Raw genomic sequence first — 24,065 nt, forward strand, 5'->3', positions numbered from 1 at the left:
GCTATACAAACATCTGCCATACACTCCTCAAATAAAATTCAACCTGAGCTTTTGTTTACATGGTTTGTCCTCAAAACCAGCACTGAGCTGCAACACGCAGCCATAGCTGCCTTATTAAAAATGAACCTTTTATTTTAAACACAGTACATTTTGTAACAGGAAAATCAATATACAGTAACCCAGAGTACTGCAGACAACAGCTGTAGGACATAATCTGATGACAGAAAGTTGAGAAAAGTATTTTGGCAGTTATATGTTCAGATAATCTTTCACTTTTTGTTTTTAATGTCACCGAGCTATAAAGATCTGAGATTTCTCCCCACCTGGTGACCCAAAGCTACATGAAATGAAGAAAACCACTGTTTTCAACATTAAAGGCTATTATCTAAAAAATAAATCAGTTATTACTAATTTTTTTCTTTTATAGGATACAGTAGGTCTTCCCAGAGCTACAATGAGTTAACAACAGTCTCAGTGATTTCATAGCCCTTAGCAAAGACACAGAAATGTAATTAAGCATAAAGAGTACCTGGAAAAGATTACGAAACACTTTTCACTGCCTTCACTTTGGCTGTGGGTAAGGGTGCTCAGCTCTGTTCAGGGCTGGGCTTCACAACACACCTATGCTTAGAAAAGTTATCTAGGTAGAAAAGAGGAGGTGAAGCCACAGATGTGCCTGGTACAGAGGAGTATAGAACAAACATAAAGATCTTAATAGAGATTTTGATTTTGATAATCTGATACTTCTTCATTATTGACAAAAAGTTTACAATTAGAAACAAACTACTCCATGTATGTTTGTATGCCATCATTAATTACTCAATCTATTAATAAACCAGGGATTTTCAGAACCCATTTGTCCTTAGAAGGTGGGAGATGATTAGTTCTCTAAAATGGCACGTGATTGACTTCAACTACAAAATAAACTCAAATATTCCTTGGTGAGCAAAAGGCAAAGAGCACTAGATCATTTTGTACTGAAATTGCTTTTTTCACCACATCCCACCAAGTGTATGTTTCTCAGATAATGAAACTGTTTTTTTAAAGGTTTCCAATCCAGATTTATGTGGCAAATGCTTTAATTAAGACTGATATATTCCATTTGTTTAGCTTTCAGACTCTGATATGGAAGTTTTAACTTGAACTGCATTGCCCTCTAGTGCTGTGACGGGGCCAGCCGCCGTGATGTCACTAGCACAGGCAGCGTGAACACAGGCAGCCAGTTCATGCAGAGCTGCCTAAATGCTGACAAACCCTTCTTGGAGACGCATGTCACAGCAGCTAGACAGGGGCATCCTTCCAACAGAACCACAAATGCACAAGGGAAAACTGTAAACCTGTCTTTTATTTCAGGGACGTCATGACTGAAATAGCTACTTTCAAGCTCCAGCCAAGACTTCTGCCTGCTAATTTCTGTTTAAACGAGTTCGTATGAGAAATTAAGCAACTTTGAACAGCCTATTATTTCTGACAGCTTCAGAGGACTTCACGCTGTGCAAGTTTTATGTGCTCATAGCTGACAGCTTGCTGGGGAGATGAGTTCTCAATCTAAAACTGGCCGGGGCTTTGCAGCAACTTCTTGGGTAGAGAGATAACTTTTCAACTGAACTCAAACCCTCTGCGTGTTGTGCAAAGGATCCAATCATAACTTGCTATGGAGGATGATTTTTAAGATGAATACCTACCTCGGCGATAAATCCAATTCATCAATACCTGGATATTTGAAAGTGTCTGCACTAAATAATGGCAATCTTTCGGCAAACAACTCCAATGAGACAGCAAGCAATCTGGATTTGCCTTCCTTGGATATCAGTAGGGCGATAATTGTGGGGCTTATCCTAGGTGCCTTTATACTTTTTGCTATTATAGGTAATATCTTGGTAATTCTCTCTGTTGCTTGCAATAGGCATTTAAGAATCCCCACAAACTATTTCATAATTAACCTCGCAATAGCAGATTTGTTGCTGAGCTTTACTGTCCTTCCATTCTCTGCTACACTGGAAATCCTTGGCTACTGGGTGTTGGGGAGGATATTTTGTGATATCTGGGCAGCAGTTGATGTGCTATGCTGTACAGCTTCTATTTTAAGTCTATGTGCGATTTCTATAGATAGATATATAGGGGTACGTTATTCTCTCCAGTATCCAACTTTGGTAACAAGAAGAAGGGCAATTTTAGCTCTCCTTGGTGTCTGGGTCCTTTCCATGGTGATTTCTATTGGGCCTCTTTTGGGCTGGAAAGAACCAGCACCCAAGGACGATAAAGAGTGCCGCATCACTGAAGAACCATTCTATGCTTTGTTTTCTTCCTTGGGATCATTTTACATTCCTTTAATCGTCATCCTCGTGATGTACTGTCGGGTCTACATAGTGGCAAAAAGGACTACTAAAAACCTGGAAGCTGGGGTTATGAAAGAAATGTCCAACTCCAAGGAGCTGACTTTACGGATTCATTACAGGAACATTCATGAGGACACATTAAACAGCACCAAATCCAAGGGTCACAATCCCAGGAACTCCTTAGCTTTCAAACTTTTTAAATTCTCTAGAGAAAAGAAGGCAGCCAAGACGTTGGGAATTGTGGTTGGCATGTTTATTTTGTGCTGGCTACCTTTCTTCATTGTTCTACCACTAGGTAAGTCGGTAATCAAGGGATTGCGAGGGGAGGGAGAGGAAGAGGGTTAATTGTTTACTACAAAAATATCATAGAAAAAATCAGATGAATGATAAGTAGATACCATTTTGAGAGCTGCAGTGAACAGAGGAAAGGAAAGGAAGTGAAAGTAATTTACTTCTGATTTTGGCTTTTTCAAAGAGTCATGCTGAAACTTTGTAAAGTGTGCAGCCTGCAGAAAGTCTGCTCATCTGGCAGTCCTTCTCAGTGATGGGGCAGATGTCAAATCAGGAGACAGTATCTTCAGAGTTTATACATTAAATCTCCCTTTATGGTCTTTGTTTGAATTGAATCATGTTTCAGAAACATTTTTTATAGGATGCCTTAACAAAAATCCTAGATAATAACACATACGAGTTTCAGTACTGAAATGTTCTTGTTTTAGTTTACTGTTAGATGTTCAGGCTATAATACAGTAGCATTATTAGGTGTCTTAAATGGAAATGAATCTGATTTAATGACGAGGTGCAAAACTCCCCTGAGCTTTGGGAAGCTCAAAAAGTTCTAGTTCTCAGTTCAAATGTTATTGATCACATCCCAAAAGCAAACACACAAAGCTCAGTGATCCCCACAGAAAGGTTCTCATTGCTTTCAATAGGTCTTAGTTCAGGCATTTTGGGAGATTGCCAGGTAAGCTTTTGGCAGCCACTTTGTTCACTTTCAACTTTAAAATATTATTAAAACATTTGATGTAGCCTCAACACATCGCTCTGTGTTCCCAAGTCCTTGTGAAATTTGCTTGTATTGTCATTAATACTAGCACTACCTCTGAAGTGGAATATCTCAAGACATTGAATTACTAAGCTCTCAAAAATATCTGTCCAAAATTAATTTCTCTGAGACACAGACAATCTGGCAGTCTAAATATGGAAAGAGGTGGAAAAAGAAAAGGGAGAAAAAGCCTTTATTAATGTTCTGTATTCATGTTTACTTAGTTACCCTACCAAAACATTTCTCATTGAATGGTAAGTGAATATTTTTAGAGACTGTTGTAGAAAACTAAACTGAGTTCAGCAACTTGGTCCTGGTGAAGTATTATAAAATTATAAATTCAGTGAATGTGTAAAATCATTTAGAGTAGAATCTTTACTGCAAGACTACTTAAGCTAGTGCATGGCAACTTTATAATCTAGTTTATTGTATCATAAACTTAAAAATATTTACGATTCAAGAGCTGCATAAAGCTAATGTTAAGGATGTAAAAAATTCCAAACAGAAGGAAAATTGTGAGCAAAGTTCTCTTTAGCTACTAAGTTAAAGTCCTTGTGCTGGCTCTTAAAGAAAGTTTATAACATAGAACTAATTTCCAACTATTGCAAAAGTACATACCTGTGGATAGAAATATATTTTCACCATATGGTACCAGTAGTAGTATTAGATACATAGCAAGTAGGTCATGATCCTCTGATAAAGTAGATTCCCTCCTTGATTTTGAATTATTGAAAGAACATTGGAGAAAAAAAGCAAACGTGAAGCTGTAGATCATATCCTTAGCTAGCAGAAGCCAGTATAGCTACTGACACTGTTCAACAAACACATATGCAGACCAGTATATTAAGAACATTATGGTCACAGGGCAGAAGCGATGCGAGAAACAATTAAGTTCCTTGAAGGAGTGTCAGTTTTCCCTTTGAGAAGTTATTTCAAAACTCCTGTTCTTTCCTGGGAGGTTTAATGAGTCATTGCTTAAGACACCCAAGTGGAGAATTTATTGCTTGTCACAATACGATTTTCCCTTTAATATAAATTGTGTGCAAGGCATCAGTGAGGTGACAGGCTGAGAGACTTCATCACAGCACACTGTGTGCTGGCAGAGGAGCTGGGTGGGCTAAAGGGCTAAGCCTGCAGCTGTGGGCTCTGACCCAACACAGACCGAGTGCCTGTAACCCCCAACATACTCACTTCAGCGCTGTGAGCACTTGGTGCCCCACAGAGCTGAGGTTCAGAAAGAGTCGCCATTGTGTCAGCTAGAAGAGAAAAAATCAGCATCTTGGCATTGCCATATAGACTGCAGGCTCTCCTGTCCTCTGTCTAGAAATCCTTTCAGGGGCCCAACTCTTAACTGACAGCCTTTAGCCTAAGAAAGGGGAGGGGAAAGGTATACTTAGTATGTAATATAGTATCCAAACGCATTTAAATAGTAGGTACTTTCCCTTTGTTTGGCTGACTAGGAATAGGGCTGGTTTTGTTCCTTGTCCCTGATCTCTTTTCTTAATTTATTTGGCACACTCCAGAACCTTGTACTTTTCATCTCTGTGTATCAGTACAAAGTTAATTAATGATGTTAGGCATGACTTAAGCATTGCTCACTAAAACAGGTGGGGAAAAGACCTTTTCCTGGCATGCATAAAGGAGGCATCCTTAACTGGAGGAGAGGTAGAGCAGTGGAGAAAGACTTCTTAAGGAGCTTGCTGTGTGCTGCATTCTTTGTACCAGAAATCTTTTGCTTTGTGTCTTGAAGTCACAAAATTAAATGAAATGCTGTTAAGAACCCTTACAAAAAGCACACAATGGTGTGAAATCAATTTCAGTGACAGGCAAACCATAGAATCCAAGAGGTACTGTTGATTTACAAAACTCTCCATAGGTGCCCTGGGCTGCTTTAATCACAACCCACTCACTTACCAGTGCAGGACTGCAAACTACAATACCTTTTCTGCTACTGAGTCCAGACTAGATACTTAGCTTTGCTAATCTGGAAGGATAGGCTTCTTCCTTCACATCTTATATTTGCACCATTGACCCAAATCATACCCTCACATCCACATCTTTACTATTTTTTTTTGCTCCCTTTTTCACTCAGTAATGCCATGACTCTGCAGAATGGCATTAGCAGAGCCGGTCTGGATTTTTGAGGATCCCACCACAAAACATTTGACAAGTCAGTAAATGTTATTTCTGCAACACCCCAAAACCATGTCTTAAGAAATCTGCTTATATGTAGAGGAGTTTCCTTCATGTTAAAAGTGTTCTCAGCTCTTCTACTGGTTTCCCAGACAAAATTATAATTCTTCCACTCTGGCATTTCAATATATTCCACAGCTACCCATTTTGATATCCCAGACAAAGGATTATTGCATCAGGTGGCAGATATATACTGGGAACTGATGTGGTGCTGAAAGTAGGGATACCGCTTGAATAAATATTACATGACCAAGAAAAAGAAATCATATTAACACTTACAGAGTGTCTTTCAAGCAAGAATCAAAAGGCTTTGCAAGGAAAGCTCTCTGACAGAGCTCTGTATACAGCAACAGAGAGGAATTACAGCACTGACTCTATGATGTACTGAGCGTCATGACATGATCAGCACGAAGAATGACCCCAATCTCTTTTTGTAGGACTGAACCACGCTGCCTTTAGTGTTAAGCACCTGATGATGCCGCAAAACTGGTATCAAAGAGAATCATGAGAAAAATTTGTTTTTATTCCAGTAGCTACCAGGTATTCTTTCCAGATAGCAATAGAGCTATAGAATATCCTTGTTACATTCATAAATGCTCCATGGCTTTGTAAACAGTTGTCTTGCCACTCAAAATTATTTGTGGTACAGCATAAAAAATAAAATGAAGACATACATGTCTTTGAGACAACTTCTTGTGCCATAAATTCAGTGACTCAGCTTTGAAGAGTAAATATCTTGCTTCTTTAAAATAAATGTTTCTTTTCTTCCCCATCATATATATCCTTCCTTAGGCATCAGGACGATATTAAATATGCATTACTGAAAAATGATGAGTAAAATAGATGATTTTTATCTAAAGGCCAGAGCCCTGCAGAAATAAGTAACACTCATTAAAACTCCCTCCTTTAAACAAAGGAATATTCACTTTTATGCCAATACCTCTATTAAAAAACCAAATCCAAAATGAAGGATCGTATGTTTCCCCCTGGCAGCTAGGTAAAAGTTTAGTTTCATTCCTGTTAATTGAGATATCAGACTGGGCTTGCCAGTCTTCGCCCAGACACACACACACACGTGTACACACATACACACGCATCCTGCAAAGGGAAAACTCACCACCTCCAGTATTTCAACCTAAGCATATTAACTTCCCCAGCCTATTGCTTAACTCCAGAGGAGATCAGCAGAGCATTATTCACTTCCCAATTCAGAGCCTAACTCCCTCTGCTCCCACAAAACCTGTGATCTTATCCACTGAAGTCAGAAACAAAATTCTTGTAACTTAACTGGCAGTGGGATAAGATCCCAAGAGGCTCATAATGAAGATACAACTGTTTTGACTATCCTTATATATTAAGCTCTTGAAACCTCTCTATAATAAAATAATAAAGAAGAACATAAAAGTATTCTGCATGCTACAGGTCAGCCAATACAAAATTATTCTTAAAATAAAATGTTATTCAAGTACAGTATGTAGATTTATATTACATCAGCCCAACCTCTGCATCTCTGCACCAAGAATACCAAATCAGGCCACTTAATTTCCCATGGGAAATACTTCAAGGCATTAGGTCTGGTGCTGTCAATGCTACTGGGTTCTGCTTTCTGCAAGGCTTTAGGCCTGGTTTGTCTTTCATCTCATTTTGGTCTTGCCCCTCTTCCCCTCTCTAACTAGCCTAGCTCTCCAGATTTGATGTCCTCAAGTTAATAGTTATACAGAATTTGGACAAATTAACAATATATGTGGCAATCTGATCCTCTGGCCACTTGCACGTCAATCTTTGGTACAGTGTTCAATTGCATAGGTGACAGCAGGAACCTGCTCCTCCTATTTTCTAGCCAATTCCTGTAAAACTAAACATCATAAGGGCATTTCTTGACCTATACAGAATGTTTTGTCACACGTGGAGGACTGGATTATATCAAGATGATTCATTTTGCTACTGAAATAGCCTCCCTTAAGCCCTGGTTTAAGCCTTTTGGTTTGCAAAGGAGGCCAATTATCGGTTACTTACTTCTATTTTTTAGAACAAAGTTGTTTGTTATGAAAGCAGATGAAACTGCACAAATTCTGGAGTACTTCCTATGTAGGCTTTTGATTTGCAGGTCAGAGGAACAAAGGGAAATCTTAATGTGTACAGTCTTACAAAAAGAAATATGCAAAGCAATACATAAAAAATACAAAGAAATCAACTCATGTTGACTATTCAACCTCAGGGATGGCAGCAATTCCTGTCTCAGGTAATCAGAAAGCTCCAGGACTGAGCCACTGGGCAGCAATAGGAAATCTCAAAACTAATGAAATCAAAGACAGGAGAGAAGCAATAACTTCAGAGAAAACACTGCTTTCAGCATCCAGCATCCTGCAAGGCAGTGTACACAAGGTTGTCACGCCAAAGGCATTTGCAAACACATGTGCTATTGCTTAGGTTGGTAGTCATGATGAAAGCACTGAGTAAAGTTATACATGTGCATATGGTCCTAAACCATTGAGGCCATACCTCAGGATCTCAGCTGCATGTTCTCTAGTGTACCTATCTGTGAAACAGACATGAACAAAAAGTGACGAGTCTTTTAGTATCTTCACTAAAGTCCTCCTCCATAGCCCATTGCAAGATTTTGAGATATTTTGATGGGCTTTCAAGTGATACTTGGAAACTGAAAAGCAATAACCATCAGTCTCTAAGTAACAAAAGAGAAAAAATATAATGGAAGTTCATACAATATCTTCGTATCTGTGTTATTCAATTCCATGCTAAAGTCTTATTATTTACCAACATTGTCCAAGACAGGTTGCATCAGTTATAAGTCAGAAGTGAGAAGGGGTGAAAAAGACATCAAAACATGCCCAGTAAGTGAAGATATTTAAGTATAATAAATGAAATGTCAGCAGACTCAGATTAGCTTTTCTAGGCTCCCTTAATCAGCTAATTAACTAACTGCAAAACAAGCATAAGCTTGACCCATATTCTTTCTAGTTAGCAAGTGACAAAAGTCTGTAACTTTTTTGGACAAAAGAATAACAGCAGCAATAATATCATGTTTCTGTCCCTGTCTGCTGTCAGTTTTACAGTATCGAACCAGATTCTTACTAAAATTGATCTTGATTTTATCATATTTATGTGAGGGCAACACAATTTAAACACAAGTGAATTCTCTCCATGGTGTTAAGTCATCATAGCTATTCTGGAGAGAGAGGTGGTAGACTGGTATACACAAGGATACATAGAGTTTGTGTCAAAAATGTACTTTTTCCATACGTCATGTATTTTCCATATCTTGTATCTCCATATTTTGTTATTCAAGATATACTCAGAATTTTGCTAATATGACAACTATGCTAATATGGATGAGGCATGAAAAACCTTAAATTCTATTGCTTACTTTATTGTTCTTTTTTAAACTACAGCTTTCCTCTTTCTCTTTCTGGGCTGGGCAAATAAAGCTCCTTTTTGTCTTTTCTATTGCTCTTCTACATACCAACTTGCAAATGGTCTGTTGTACCATAAGTTTTTTAAAATAATTTTCAACTCTCAATGCTTTAAGCATCAACACCATCTTTTGTATGATGCTGTTGGAAGGAAAGTCATGGGCTGCAGACCAGAGCAGGTTCTCTGGAAATGATAGATTATCTCTTAACTTCTGCCTATCAATCAGAGACAATCTTACCATGCCAGGGGTGCCACTGTTAGTAGCTCTGTGGTTCAATACATAGGCATTGTCCCTATAAAAATAAAAATATAGCTACTCTGCTTTGCAATTACTTGTAATATAAGAAGGTGTAGCTCCGGGTTTTAGTAAAAAGATCTGATCCCTATCTGTACTACAACTTCCATTAGCAAAACTTCAAGGGAGGTGAAATCCTGGTTTTATTTTGGCCATTCCAGATAAGTCTCTATTTTTGGAGCCTTTAAAAGGATCTCAAATTTGCGCCATTGTGAGTGAAGTTCATACAGGTCTCATAGAAGTGATTTGTTCATCTGAAATATGAGGCCCTGCTATCAGAGATAGATAGTGTGGATGATAAGAAATTGTGAATTTTAATTAGCATAAGAAAATGGAAACAATAAGCTTTCTCAGCCCATGAGACAGCGAGGAACATGCTTTCCTTAGGCTTTGATTTTACTCATGAACATATCCCTAGGGGGATGTGTTCTTTATGGTCAGATTCTGCATTTGTGTATGTCTGCTACTTCCATCTGCCTGCTTAAGAACTCGTCTACACAAGACCAAACCTTAGATTGGTAGGAGTTACTGAGTTTAGTTAATACCAAATATTTATTTCCCTATTTGAATGGGATGCAGGAATGAGTATAAGACACTTTTACCCTGTCAGGACAGTTAGGGGAGATTTCTCTGTGTGACTTCCTTGACTCAACTGGAAAACAAGGAAATGGAAGACTCAAGGGCTGAGGACAGGTTGAATGATACCTTCATCACTCCTCACAAGGGTTTGCTCGCTGCAGGGCCAGAAGGCTCCAGCAAAGAGAATCCTGCAACTGCTCAGGCAGTCAGTTCTAGGACATAAATTCCTCACAACTAGGACACTTTTCTTAATAGCTGGCCTAGATCCTTGGACATATATGTAACTGACCTATTAATACAGTGAAGGATGAGAACTGCTGTACTTGCAAGAGCATTGTATTTGTATTTCTATTTCTCCCACATCATCTTCTGCAATATCATTGCCTAGTCAGTTATTCCTAATTTGATATTTCTCCTTCCTCAAGAGCAAAATGCTTTCCTCCAACACATGCACAGAAGTTACCCACAAACAGGAGGGTGCAGCTCTGCAGCACTTTGGTGACTACAGGGTTACTGTGATTCCCATGGTGTGCCCCAGCCTGGCAGCCTGGGCACTGCTGGGATACGTACCTCAAAGCATCCCACAGAGACACCAACAGGCTCAAAAACCATAACCAAATGCTTGCCATCAATACTTGTTTGTAGTAGTTAGAATTTAACCATCTTTTCTTTCATTTTTTTTATTGAATTTTATTCTGTTGATTTTGGATGTTCTTCCTATTTCTCAAGATGTTTTTTCACTGTTATCCTAACCCTCTTCTCCAGAAGGCCTGCAGTCCCGCCTGGTTTGATCAACTCTTAATTTTATAACCATCCTCTCTATTTCATCCTCTACTGTTTGTAAACTGTGGGGTTTTTCCCTATGTTAAATAAGTCCAGGGGAATGTAAACAAACACTGAATGCTGGACGGAAAGAAATCAGGAGCTTTAGAAATCTAATTAGCTTTAAAACCTTGGCACGCTGACTTGGCTAAGCATGTGGTAAAAAGAACCGCAGAAAGCTTAAATAAAAGATGAACACATCCTTTCCGCATTCTCTGAACTCCTAACAACTCTGGTCAGAAGTAGCTTATTACTTTTACAGGGAAAACTTTACTAGCTACACACATGTAGCATTTGAGCTTTCCCTGTTCATTAAGAAGTGGCCGTAACTCAGCCGTTAGCAGCTACCAGCAGTTGTGACTGTGGCAGGAATCAGTGCAGGGGAGATGCAGCTGTCTCCTGCCCGGCACTGGGATAGTCTCTCGTTGATCACATGACAAATCCAAACAAGTCACTTCTCATAGCAAGGCTAAGTTCCATCATAAAACAAATTTTGTGCCAAACAATACTAATTTTTGCAAAAGTTCTCTTCTCAAGAACAGATTGAGAGATGGGGTTTGATATTGTTGAAGCGTCCTGGTTTTCATCTTTCAGAACTCATTTGTTATCATTTTGTATTTTGCAATGTTTTTCATCACTACAGTGATTTGTAAAACAGTGGAATTTTCTCTTGTGTGGAATGTTGAAAATTTCAGATTTAACTCCAATCAGAATCACTCTGCACCAAAATGAAATAATTCTCTCCTCTGAATGAAAGAGGATATGTTTGCCTTCCAAGGTTACCTTGACCATTTAAATTTGAGCAGAATCTATAACAAAACTTACAAAAACTTATTACCAATTCTCTAACTATTTCTGCTTTATGGTATTCACACAAGAAGGTGCGTTTCTCTCCAGAATACCCCCACTCAGTGTTTGAAGTTTAGAAACTCTTCATTTTCTACTTATTACGAATAGAGACAAGTAGTTTCAAATTTTAGGGCTTTTCTTTAATCTTAATGACAAAAACCTATGCAGTGAAGCTCTCCTTCTACTCCATTATTGTTTCACGACATATTTTCTTGTAGCTAGTTTGCTATTACTGGAATATCAACTGACACACAGCAAAGTACTTAAACAACTCCAGACCATTTTGTTTCAATAAAAACAAATGTTGTATTTGTTCCAGTAAACAGGAACGTACACTCACCCTAGGTTGGCTCTCATCTAAGCAAAACTGGATTTAGAAGATTTTGTAATGTGATTTTTTGTAATGGGCAGAAAATATAGCACCTGGCAACCCAAAACTCATCCATAAAGACTTTTTCTCCTTAAATCCAGGAAATTCACAGTACTCTTGCCCAACTGTTATTTAAAGTATCAAATACTTGATTCTGAACAGAACTGATGATTATGTAATTTAGATAATTGACATCAAATACAGAACTTATTAAAAATGGATGTTTACTTAATAGGAAGTCAATTATCACAACATAAAGTGATTAGAAAGAGATTAGCAGTTGGAGTTAAAAACTAAGACATAAAGAGAATAGAAATAAATATTTTAAAATTAAGAGGAAGAAAGAAAATAAGTAACTAGAAAGTGAACATGCCTGGATGGAAAAAAAAAAAGCAGGGATGTTAAAGAGAAGGCAGACAGTAAAGAAGCAGACAGTAAAGAAGAATGTGGTTAATTTTAGATTAGTAAATCATTAATAGTTTAAAGTTTTCCTCCCACTGGGTACAAATAATAAATATATGGCATTCTTGAAAATACACACGCAGAGAATACCCTCTCCCATGAAGATGACTCACACAAACATTAACATAGGATGTAAAACTACTCAAATGCCCCCATCAGATGCAAACTGCAGCATATTGGGCTGTAGAACAGGAACGGAGCCAGCAGACGGAGCAAAGTGATTATGCCCTTTTACTCAACACTCGTTAGACCGTGTCTGGAGTACTGCATCCATGCAGGGGAAGACAACGATAAACTGGAGTGAGTCCAGTGGAGGCAACCAAAACAATCACAAGGCTGAGGCACATTGTGTGAGGAGAGGGTGAAGGAATGGGGCTTCTTCAGCCTGGAGAAGGGAAGGCTTCAGGGACCTAATGCAGTGTTGACCCTGCTTTGAGCAGGAGGCTGCACAAGAGACCCCATAACATCCCTTCCCACTGCAATAATTCTGTAATTAGTTCTTGGCTTTCAGTCTCATCATGTATAAATATATATATTCCTTGCATGATGGATGAAGGGAGGAAATATAACCACACAATCCAGTGGTGTTTCACAAATGACTGTTGTCACAAAAAACTGTTGGTCACTTACACACAGTTGTTTATTTCCTCTGTGTGGCTGGAAGTAGGTAACAGAGCAGAACGGCACAGGGATATCAAAGGCAATTTCAAAAGTTTTAGTTCATAAACATTATCTTACATGCTATTTTTCAAATTTAAACTCCAGCTAATCACTATAGCATCTGATCACTTTTCATACACACACAACTGGAGTAGCAAGTTTTGTCCCTTCTCCTGGAAGTAGTTTGGAGAGTTTTGTCTGGTTGGTTGGTTGCAATGGCAGGTCTAATTTTGATGCTAAGTTCTTTCTTCCATAAAATGGAAGTGGAAACTCAAACATGTCCTGTGTATTACATTTTTGTCAAGAAGCTCGCCAACTATTACATTAAGGATCCTTAAACAGACGGTCTTAACTTTCCCATTCTCCTTTTTGTACAAATACAGCAGCCAGTTGTGAGAGGCAGCAAAGAAGCAGATATTTAGATGGAAGAGAAATAACAAAGCGGGAAAGAATATGAGGAAGTTGTGTGTGTGTGTGCATAAGTGTGTGTGTTTCTCCTCTGCAGAGGGCTACATCAAAACCTCCTTCAGTAAAGAGTTTTCCTTAATTAAAGGTATTTGGATCAATCTGGTCCAGAAGGTTTTCCTGCTGCTCACCCTGCTATTTTAAGGACTCTTCCAAAGTCCAGTGGAGTCCTTGTGAGCCTTTACAAAGGCTTTCAGAGACTCCTACTGACTCCAGTGGACTCTGAATATCAATATCTCAGTGACGTTCTGGCCAGATATTCTGCAGAATATGTGAAGATGCACATTGTTTCCCACGATGTTCCCTAATTTTATTGAGGACGCTTTACTTACTTTCTGTGCAATAAAGCATTCATTATAAAGAACCAGTCGGACCCTAAATGAAATTAGTGTTTGCTAAATAAAATACTTCTTAATTCCTTTTTATGATATTTGCTGTTGCTCAGTGTATTTCCAAACTGAATAGCTCTATCAAGTCTGGTGAGCACAGTCAAAAAAAAATCAAAACTGATCAAGTTGTTTGAGTTTCTGAAATATTTCTTGTTTTCAAATTGTGGTGGACACAGGCTTTGCAAAAACTTCATTGGTGTCTAAAGGTGCAATCAGAGGTAAGATTGTGGTGCTATGTTTAATAAATTACAGGGTTTAGTGCAGAAAAATAAAAGGGAATAGAAAATATACATTCCCTTACAGTGAAGCTATTAAATATGAAGCATCAGGAGAGCGATCAGTTTGAGTAGGGAAGTCACTGTGGCTACTCCCAGCACAAATAAATCACTGAGGAGATAATCATATGCAAAATTTTCCAGCCATTTTGAAAAGCAATCTATATCAGTACAGGGAAATATTTAATCTGCTTATCAGACTGCGATGGGAAAGTAGTTGGAGATTAGGGGAGGAAATAATAGTCTGATGTTTAGAGAATGTCTAGTAGGCTTAGCTTTATCATTTTATCAAGGTACCAAACTAGCCTGCATTTGTTTGCTCCTGACAGGTTAATTATGAGGTAAAGCATGTGTGCAGTTAAATAAAAGGTATTGTTGTTAATTCCAAGAACAAGGTAGGGAAAAGGGTAATGTTAAAAATATACAAGCTAATCAAAATATTTTTCATATCTTTATATGGTGAAAGGCAGTGGAGCTTTGCATAATAGTCACCAAATTAAACTATATTTAGAAGTACATGACATGTATAGCGACATCCATCTAAACCACCTTCTGGATAATAAAGAACAGCTTCTCTTCTCTCTCTATAGAAAACTCAGGCTGGGATTCCACCCAGTCAGGAGGGACTGAACAGAAACTTTCCAAAGCCCTGAGCAGAATAAGTGCCCAAATAAGTATCTGTCTCAGACATTCCATTTTTCTAACAGTTAATCCTCAACCTAACTAATGAATATATTTACCAAGGGGATCTAAGACTACAGTGTCAGTAGGATTCCAGTCCTGCAAATGTAAAACTCTGCTGGGCTGCCAAAACTTAAGCCATAAAGTTTTCCTGATTAACGCTGTTATATTCTGCAGAGTTAATCAGAGAAAGTAGGACTAGAAGGGATCTGAAGAGGTCGTTCAGGGTATCCTCCAACCCAAAGGCTGGAACAGCTACACATAAATCAGTAGAGTGTGTCTACTCTGTTTTTAAGAGCCTCCAGGGTTGGATTTTTACACCCTTCTTAGGCAGTATGTTCCAGAATTTTCCTGTCTTGGAAGATAGAAAGTGTTTCCCACTCCATAAACTCAGTTTGTCTTGCTACAATTAAAATCACTGTGCTTCATATATTTGCCACTGTGGACACGGAAAACAATTTAATTTCCTCCTTCTTTGCAGGTAACTTCTATGTTTTTAAAGATGAATTGCCATGTGTCTCCTCAGTCCTTTGTCTTTCACCATGATGAAAGTTGTATTACAAAACTACTACCCTTCAGAGCATCTGTAGCTTTTGGTGGTGGAGGATCCCTTCATTAGCCATGGATCCCTTTGTAGGTGGAGTTTTGCTACAATCATCACATATAGTCTGTATAGGGCCAGCAATGTATCATCATGTGCATCAACCAGTTTCTGCTAATCTCAGGAAATCCTGAATTCTGCTTTTCCTTGGGTGGTAGCAGGTAGCAGGACCCACCAAGCACACATTACTGAATGCACTGCACTACCCACTGTGAGTTCTAATGGTTAGGAAAGTCGTGCCAGGTCTCACGGTTCTCTTCCTGGTAAAACAAAAACTTTCTGGTGAAAATTTCTACTGGTGAAAATTATTTAGCTCATGACCTTCAGCTGATTGCTTTTACCTTCCCCCAGCTCAGATGGCCCACTGGTAAAATCAGGATGGCATGAAGTCAGGATGACTGACAGGTGAAAAGTGCTATCGGAGAGCAAATGAGCCATGCTCCTATATATGAACGTATTCTCACTAGGACTGCAGTGACCTCTCTTATTGCTAGGGCCTTCTTGGAATAGTTGTCTACCACCTGATTTTTGAAAAAAAACTAGGAAGTCATAATGCATTGTACCATAGAGAAAATTCATAGATTAAATCCATCTCCCTTCAAAGCAGTTGCATATATATATATGTCCTGTAGATTTTCAATTGTTACAGTATGAGACAAAGGCAAACCAAATGATCTGGAAAAATTCTAGAAATATATATATATAAAAGGAATATATATTCTATATATAGAGAGAGGGAGAGGAGTTAAGAATTCAATCCAGTTTTAATACATCAATATATCAGTCTGAAATAAGAGCAATTAACACACCAGTCTATAAATCAATGGCTTATTTACCAAATTAATATTCCTCGTTCAGAAAAGCATACTTCCTCACCTTCTTGTGAAAACTTAATCTAATCTACTAGTTTGCATAGAATTTAAGAGTCAAGCAACACTTGCATTGTGCTGTTTGCAGAACCAGGATAAAGTGAAGAATAAAGTAGTGTTTAATGATCAGTGTTTTCATTAGGTCCTTGACACTTATTCCTGAATTTCTTAGTTTCAAAACTTTTCCACTATTGTAACTAAATGCTGATCTTTATTTTTAAATCACACCACCACATAGCTTTCCAAACTGGTCTATTTCCAGATTTCCTGTTAATGACTCAGCCAAGGTCATGATAGCTTTTAAATGGCTGATTGGGGCTCAGTCATTTTTCTAGAACCAGGTCTGAACACAAGGTGCCTCTGTCAGTCAGGGTTGCTATGAGGAAATTCTCTGCTCTTTTGTGTTACTGCCCTTTAATATAAAAGAGGTTTGAAAATGCTTACTGCAGCTGCTGAAAATGGCCTGCTGTCATTTTTTTCAAATGGCATTTGAAAAATAGATCATCATGAAAGATAAGCATAAGCTTCTTACCTTTTTTCCTTAAGGAACACATACTGTAGCATTTACTCTGTCCATATTTAACCTGCCTAAAAATATTTAAATCTGGTAGAGGAATGTCCTGTAGATTTTCAGTTGTTACAGTACAAAGGCAAACCAACTGATCTGGAAAAATTCATCACTGCTCATTCCACATGCACACATAAGAAAAAATGGGAGCTCTTTAGCCACTTCACGAGGTTTACTCGGCTTTAAGAGCTAAAAATCATTTATAGTTTAAAGGAGTTCCAGAAAACAATTCAAGAAATTTATCAGTATGAGCTCCAAAAAATACCTTGTTGTACATAGTCATGTTTGTACTTGTTTTGTAATGTTACAAAGCTTCTCTTTTCCCTAAACTGAAGGGAAAGCATTGGCAATTATTATTTACAAAATGAATCCTGAAATGGTTTGCAAATGTGCATGTGGGAGATTTTGGAGCATCTTCTTCATCTTGGCTGCAGTTATAAACTTAGATCAACTTTTCCTAGAGCTTTATAAGAATTTGACAACCATTTAACAGCTTATTCCACAGAATCACATGAATTGTCGCTGAATCTTTCACCAAAGAGTACGGAACACTCACAAGACACAGTGAAGTGCGTGCATTGATTTATCTGTTGGAAATGTATCAAATACAGTTCATAGTTTCTCAGGTGTTAGACATGTTGTACTCTTTACTTTCTGCAGTATCAATCAGGTCAGACGTAAGATCTCCATCAGATGGGCAGAAGTGGCATTGGTCAAACCCCACAAATCATTAGCAGCAACAAAGTACTAAGGGACGTGGGTTCAACTTAGTCTTGCACACAGAGTAAAAGTCAGTAAGTTGCAGGAGTCATGAAAGAAATACTATGAACCTTGTAATTTAAAACCTCCATTTTAACCTTAAGGGCTAGCATGTCGCTTAGCTCCGAGACAACAGGCAGAGCTAGGGCTAGCTGGCACCATCCCAAAACACTGCCAGGGGAAAAAAATCTATTATTCTGGATTCATAGGATCTTTCCTGACTCCTACGGCCCAAGTGCCGGGGAGGAAAAGTCTTTCCAGATAGCTGGTGCCATCTCAGCATCTTATTTTCTCTTTTGAGCCAGCTTGGGGACGAATTGAGACACTGAGGAGGGCAGTGGATGGGTGAGGAGTGACACATACTTACCTCCCCTTGGCTTGCTTGTGAGCTAAGGAGAGTCAGACTCTACAGTCAGCACCAGGTCAGCATTGTCATCTAGATAAACAGCAGTATCTGCTGTGGCACATAAGAGCTATTTACCCAAAAAGCTAGGAAGTGTTTTTGCATAGTTTGGAGGCCCAAGCCATGGCCTCTGCATTGCTATGAGATGGGAAATATGCCTAGAATCATACCCCTCCCCACTAAGGCATCCTGACAGTCACAACTGACTCAGCTGCTTTCACAGCCCAGGGAATCTGAAACCACTCCAGCGTAAAAGGTCACCCTTCTCAGAGATGTGACATTCAGGCTTGAGTGTCATCTTCCATTTGAAAAACTCTTCAAATCTAACTCCAGTTCTTCATATAAGAATTCTCTCCTCAATCCCTGCTCTCCGATTACTTGAGCCAGACACAAAGGTGTTTTCCCAGCTGGATAACATGAATGCCTGTTCTGCTTTAAAAATGTCATACATTCTTTTATAAAGCCCCATTTGCTAAATTTAGCTGATCAGTTGCATGTTTTTAATACTAAAAGTACATGAAATGGATTTCCCAGTATGAGTTTTTTATTTCGGCAGCTTCTTTAGGGAAATTATTTGGTTGTGAATGGAAGAGGAAGTATTCATAAAATAACCTCTTTGTTTGGGTTACACCATTTTTATGAATGCCTGAGATATGGGAAGTACCGCAATTAACTTCAGGTTTCAAGAGGTTTGTACTATCATAACAATCTAGATAAAGGGGGTGATGTTTAGGAGCTGCCAAAGAATATATTAGACATTATAAGGTATGTCTGAACACATGCCTTCTGAGAAGCCTGGGAATGGTTAGATCTTTTTCTTCAAAAATTACATTTGAAAGCTCTTTGGAGAAGGCACAACCTTATTCCAGGTGTGCATTGTGCAGCAGCTTGGACAATGGAGGTTTCATCTTTCATTGGGATGAATAGATGTTAGTGCAACAGATGTGCACAAATAAACACAAGGACTACTATTTATTTTTTAATTCTACATTAATTATGTGATCCTTTAGCTTTCGGATGGTAGAAAGCATTTCCTTATTAGCTTTAAAAATAACAAAAATAACATTTTATTACCAAAAGATCAAAAATGAAAGCAACATGCATTAAAGACTTTTAATAAACAGATTCCAACAGTGATCTGATGGGACATTTACCCTTCCTAAAGGCAGGCAAACCAATTATCTCAGATATTGTCTCTGCTTGTTTCTTCTGGACAGGATCTCTGTTTTCAGCTCTGAAGCCCCCTGAAACGATCTTCAAGGTGATTTTTTGGCTTGGCTACTTTAACAGCTGCTTGAATCCAATCATCTATCCTTGCTCAAGCAAAGAGTTCAAGAGGGCTTTTATACAGATCCTAAAATGCCAGTGTCACCGTCGAAAGCAGTTGGGGTGGTGGGCCTACAGCTACAGGAACTGGAATCGGTGCTCCTTTGAACACCCTAGGAAGGACTCTCTGGAAGACAGCGGGAGTTTCCTAAGCGGCAGTCAGAGGACGTTATCTTCAGCATCTCCCAGCCCCGGCTACCTGAGCAAAATCACTCACCCACATATGGAGATGTGCACATTCCAGGAATGGAAGAACTCCAGCTCCTTCCTGAGCCCCCTACAGGAAGGCAGCAGACAAAAGGACCCATGCCAGTTCTTTACCTTCAATCTCTTAACAGAGCGCAATGGACATGTTCCTGCTGGCAGCCAAGCTCCCAGCGATGGGGACCATGAGGCCATCTGTGACACACTGAATGGCAAAACCGACTGTAGAGCAAACATGATGCTGGAATGAACAGATTCTGAACGGTCTGTCCTCTTTGTACACGAACCTGTTTCACATTTAGCCCAAGTGAAGAAATGGACCTTTGCACAGTTTCTCAATATAACACTGGAAGGAAGCCAGAGAGGAACAGGCAGATTTTTGTCACAAGAGCAGCAAAGTTTAGGGGCTAAGCATATTCCCAGTCAGTTGCCAGATGCTACTGAAGCAAGAACAGAATGCAGGGAAGGCACCACATAAACCCAGGGAAGTGCACATCCAATTATTCCAAAATGTTGTGGAAGTGCTGTGGAACAGCCAAACACATATGTATATAGAAATAATGTATAAATATGGGGGTGGGCAGGGGAAATGTGTATGAATGTGTGTGTGCGCACATATGTGTCCGCATGTATGGATGCCTGAGAGTGGAAGTGAGCAATGAAGTGTTGTTTGTACCTCTCCAGGGTACTAGTTGCCGCTGGTTTTGCCTGTAAATTCTTATTGTTGTTGTACTTCACTGTACATTAGCACTTTAGAAATGGAAAAGAATGTCAAAGATTAAAGTAATTTCGCAACAATTTAAACACTTTCACCTATTACTATAAGACAGGAATTCAGCCAAGTTCCCTCATCATGATTTTTACTTCAAAATAAAACACTCACAGCGGTTAAGTTTGCCATTGTGACTCCTAGGATGCTCTTGAATCTGTCTGCAGTTGCTTCCTTTCCATGATTCCCACATCACCAACATATGCAACTCTTCTATCCTTCACCATGTTCTTTTTTGAAAGTTCGAAAATACCAGCAATGATGAGAGCTCACAATCTGCATTTCAGCACACTAGTAAGCGTCCTGTAAACATTCAGGCTACCAGAGGATCTGATTTCTAAAAGCAACACGCATAAATCACTCCAAATACCTCATAAACAGTGTTGTGGACAGAGCACAAAAGAGCACTGGCCGCTGGAGGCCCAAACCCCAGCCTTAGGACAAATGCACTGAGCCCCTGGTTCTTTCAGCACACTTTGAAAATCATATTGCACGTTTAGAGGCTTTTACTTTGCCACTCAGATAAGAGGAGAAAGAATCAAAGCAATGGAGTAGTGTACATTTCACTGTCATAAATGTTTTTCAGCTCAATAATATAGTACTGTAAGAGAAGTCCTGAGAATATCTTCTAGGACATTTTAGGTCATGTTTGGAAGTTATTTTCATCTTTTGCAATTAAGTGTGAATCATTAAACTAATGACTGATTTTTTTACATGAAGTGTACAAACCATGAAAATTGGTATTTACTCCTTCCTCCAACTGAGACCTTCCTTATTAGGAATTTTAGTGACATTTTTTTTAAAGCTTGAAACAGAGAACGAACCATAAACAGATGTACTAAAAACACTTAGGGACAATTTAACAATGCTAGGTCCTAAGGGAGACCCATTTCCTTTTGTTTTTTTAAATGTGTGTTCTCTCATTAAGTTGACAGGGATGGATGTGGCTTGTGGTTAGATGAAATACTCCCAGTTCAGTGAACAATGATAGGGAAGTCATGTTCCAAGGTCTTCCCATGGTCGTATGTTATAGTAAGAACCACATAAGTATATTTTAAGACTTATCCTGATTCAAGTTATGGCCAATCTCCTAGTTTAATAATTCCATTTTGATTGTGGGGAAGGTCGTAATTTCCTCTTAAAAGGACAATGCTTATAAAATTTAAAAGTATTATAAAATACTCTCGTTGCTCATATATTGAGCTTGCCACGAAGAATATTCTATTTAGCTGTGATATACCGGTATGAAGCTATCCTCTTCAGGCCTGTAAATGGCAGAGAACTATATTTCTAACCTATCGTAATAATTTTTGGAGGGAACCTACAGTAGTCTGTCAAACACTTCTGCGTTTTGTAAAGCTGCTTCAAAATTACTGTTAATTGGAAATAAATTTGTTTAATCTAATCACCTGACAGCACACTTCAGCTAAATTTTGAGTCACAAATGACTTGTATAGTGTAAAGTAAATCCAAGTAATGTTATCCATATTTGAGAATTTCTAAGCGATACTGCAAAGTTTCAGAATAAATAGCATTCCATTACTCTAAAACCGTTAACTATGTAGCTCTCAGAGACTGATCATTCTTTTAATTAGTTTCTAGTCCAAACAAAGGCTGTGTGATCTCTTATTATCATTTAAGCTCCTCAAACAAAGACATAAATCTCTAATTACCTATGAAATCATATAGGCTTTTATCCCATACTCAAGTGACCTTTGAGTACTTATCATCTTTGTACATTTTTACATGTAATGTTACAAAAACTGCAAGGAAAGTTCCCTTACTGTTTTAAAAAAAAAATCTATGAAAAGAGAATTTCATTTTAGTACTGAAAAAACAGCTTTCTCTAAACACTGTAATTGATCAGGAGGAAGAAGATATGCATTAACATCATGCTAGTCCATGCCATTTAGTGCCTCTAAACTTATGACGCATATACCAAAATCCTCAGAGATCCAAAAACCCCAAGACACAGGTCCCACAAGCCTTAAAAAGTGGAGAAGGCATTCCACAGGCAGACAGCAATATTTTTCCCCAAGAGTTACACTGATCTTCTGTAAGTTTGAGCTGGGAAGGCTGCTGGACTCTGCAGGGACAGCAACACGGACTCATCCACCCCTGCTAGTTTGCTTTCCCTCACAGCCAGCCACAGCGCTGCTGCTCTTCCTGTGTCCTACCCAGTGTGGGAGGCACATCTGAGCTGCACACAAAACATATGTGGCTCAAGAGCCACAGGATCTCTACCCTGTAGTGCTTCCCTTCCTCAAGCCCAAGTCCTGCAAGTATGGTAAGGGCAACCTCCCTGGGGACATGAGTAGGTTATACTGCCTTTCCAAGAAGACAGGAAACTAAGAGAAGCTCTGCTTTGGGATTTCTGATACTAGGGAAAACAAGAAGGGGAAAAAAGTTTATTCACCATGTTGAAGTTGGAAAACAAGAAGTTGGAAATAATCACAGGCAATCAAAACAAATACACTCTGCCATTTCTAAGACAAACATTTAGATCGGGCTTGATTTTTTTAGCGTATTCATTAGGCCACATCCTAAGGGATCATCTCACAGAAACCCTAGCATAGACAGATGAAGGAACGACAAACTGTAGGCTCCAACACAGCAACCAGGAATAATAGCAAGAAGTGAGAACAAGTTCACACTATACCCGATATATACTTCAGATATTGTTTTAACAAACTGTGTCTCATTCTTAATCATTATCCAATTGAATTTTAAGACTGGAGAGCCTACATCTTGTAACTGTAACAAATATAAGATGGAAGGATTCCTAATATTTCTCTATTTCTCTAAAATACATTTCTCTTCTCCAAGCTTTTTTCCAGGTCATGTACATATCTGCCATACCAGGCTCTCCATAGCCATGCATGATATTACATAACTTCCCACAAACAAATAGATGATTGCTTTTCTTCTAAGCTTTTTACTTTTAGTCTCATGAATAGCCATTTTTGTAGGGTCCCACACAGCCTGTTTTTATACTAAGCAATGCTGTACCAGTGAGGACCAATCCATGCAAATATGCTAAACTATGTAAGATTTCAAAAGAGTCGTGTCACATCTGCTCATAAGCTGCCAACAACACCTACTTCATCTCCAGCCAACGAAGGTACAGGCAATAAAACTGATTGTAAAAATGGAGAAAAAAACCCAAAACAGGGATCTGAAGGAGGGACCACTAAGATTACGGAGGAGAAAGTCTGATATGCCACCTTAAAATATGAAACCCTTGCAAGGCCACCTGACTTCTCTAAAACAAATCTATTCTAAATATCTTTATGACTGGAATCTTCTGCAACCTCCACCAGGCAAAGCCAGCCCAAATGAGGCCATACAAATCACCCTCTGCCTTTTGTTAGTCTTTCACTTGTTGCAATGTTTTCCTTTAAAGGAAAAACTATTTGGGTCAGGGCATCATCATCAAACCTTGTGGGACAAGCCCATATTAGCCCATATTTTACTACAGCCAAAATTAATTTGACAACCAGAACATCCACAATCCAGTGAGATGGCAATTGGCACACGATGGTGGTCTATCAGATGCAACTATACTCCATCGTGCATATTTTTATGCATATTAACAGACCTTCTGATGAACCCATTTTGTGGGCAAATAGATTTGCCTCCAAAGAGGAGTTGCTGCCATTTAGCACAGAAGGTGTTCATAAAACACTGTGAATTTCTCCAGGTTAAGCTAC

The 24,065-nt window shown here is 38.7% G+C and overlaps 1 protein-coding gene across 1 annotated transcript in view; it reads left to right on the top strand.

The window, feature by feature from the left end:
* ADRA1B (adrenoceptor alpha 1B) overlaps positions 1-20,428 on the top strand; it is a 32,605-nt gene extending 12,177 nt beyond the window's left edge. Inside the window, exons 2-3 of the mRNA XM_054842141.1 lie at positions 1,354-2,634; positions 19,274-20,428. Of these exons, the coding sequence (XP_054698116.1) occupies positions 1,662-2,634; positions 19,274-19,836 (1,536 nt within the window). The 5' untranslated portion in view covers positions 1,354-1,661 and the 3' untranslated portion in view covers positions 19,837-20,428. The remainder of the gene's footprint in view (positions 1-1,353; positions 2,635-19,273) is intronic.
* Positions 20,429-24,065: the final 3,637 nt, after the last annotated feature.

Source organism: Grus americana, chromosome 14 (assembly GCF_028858705.1).
Source record: "Grus americana isolate bGruAme1 chromosome 14, bGruAme1.mat, whole genome shotgun sequence".
NCBI lineage: Eukaryota > Metazoa > Chordata > Aves > Gruiformes > Gruidae > Grus > Grus americana.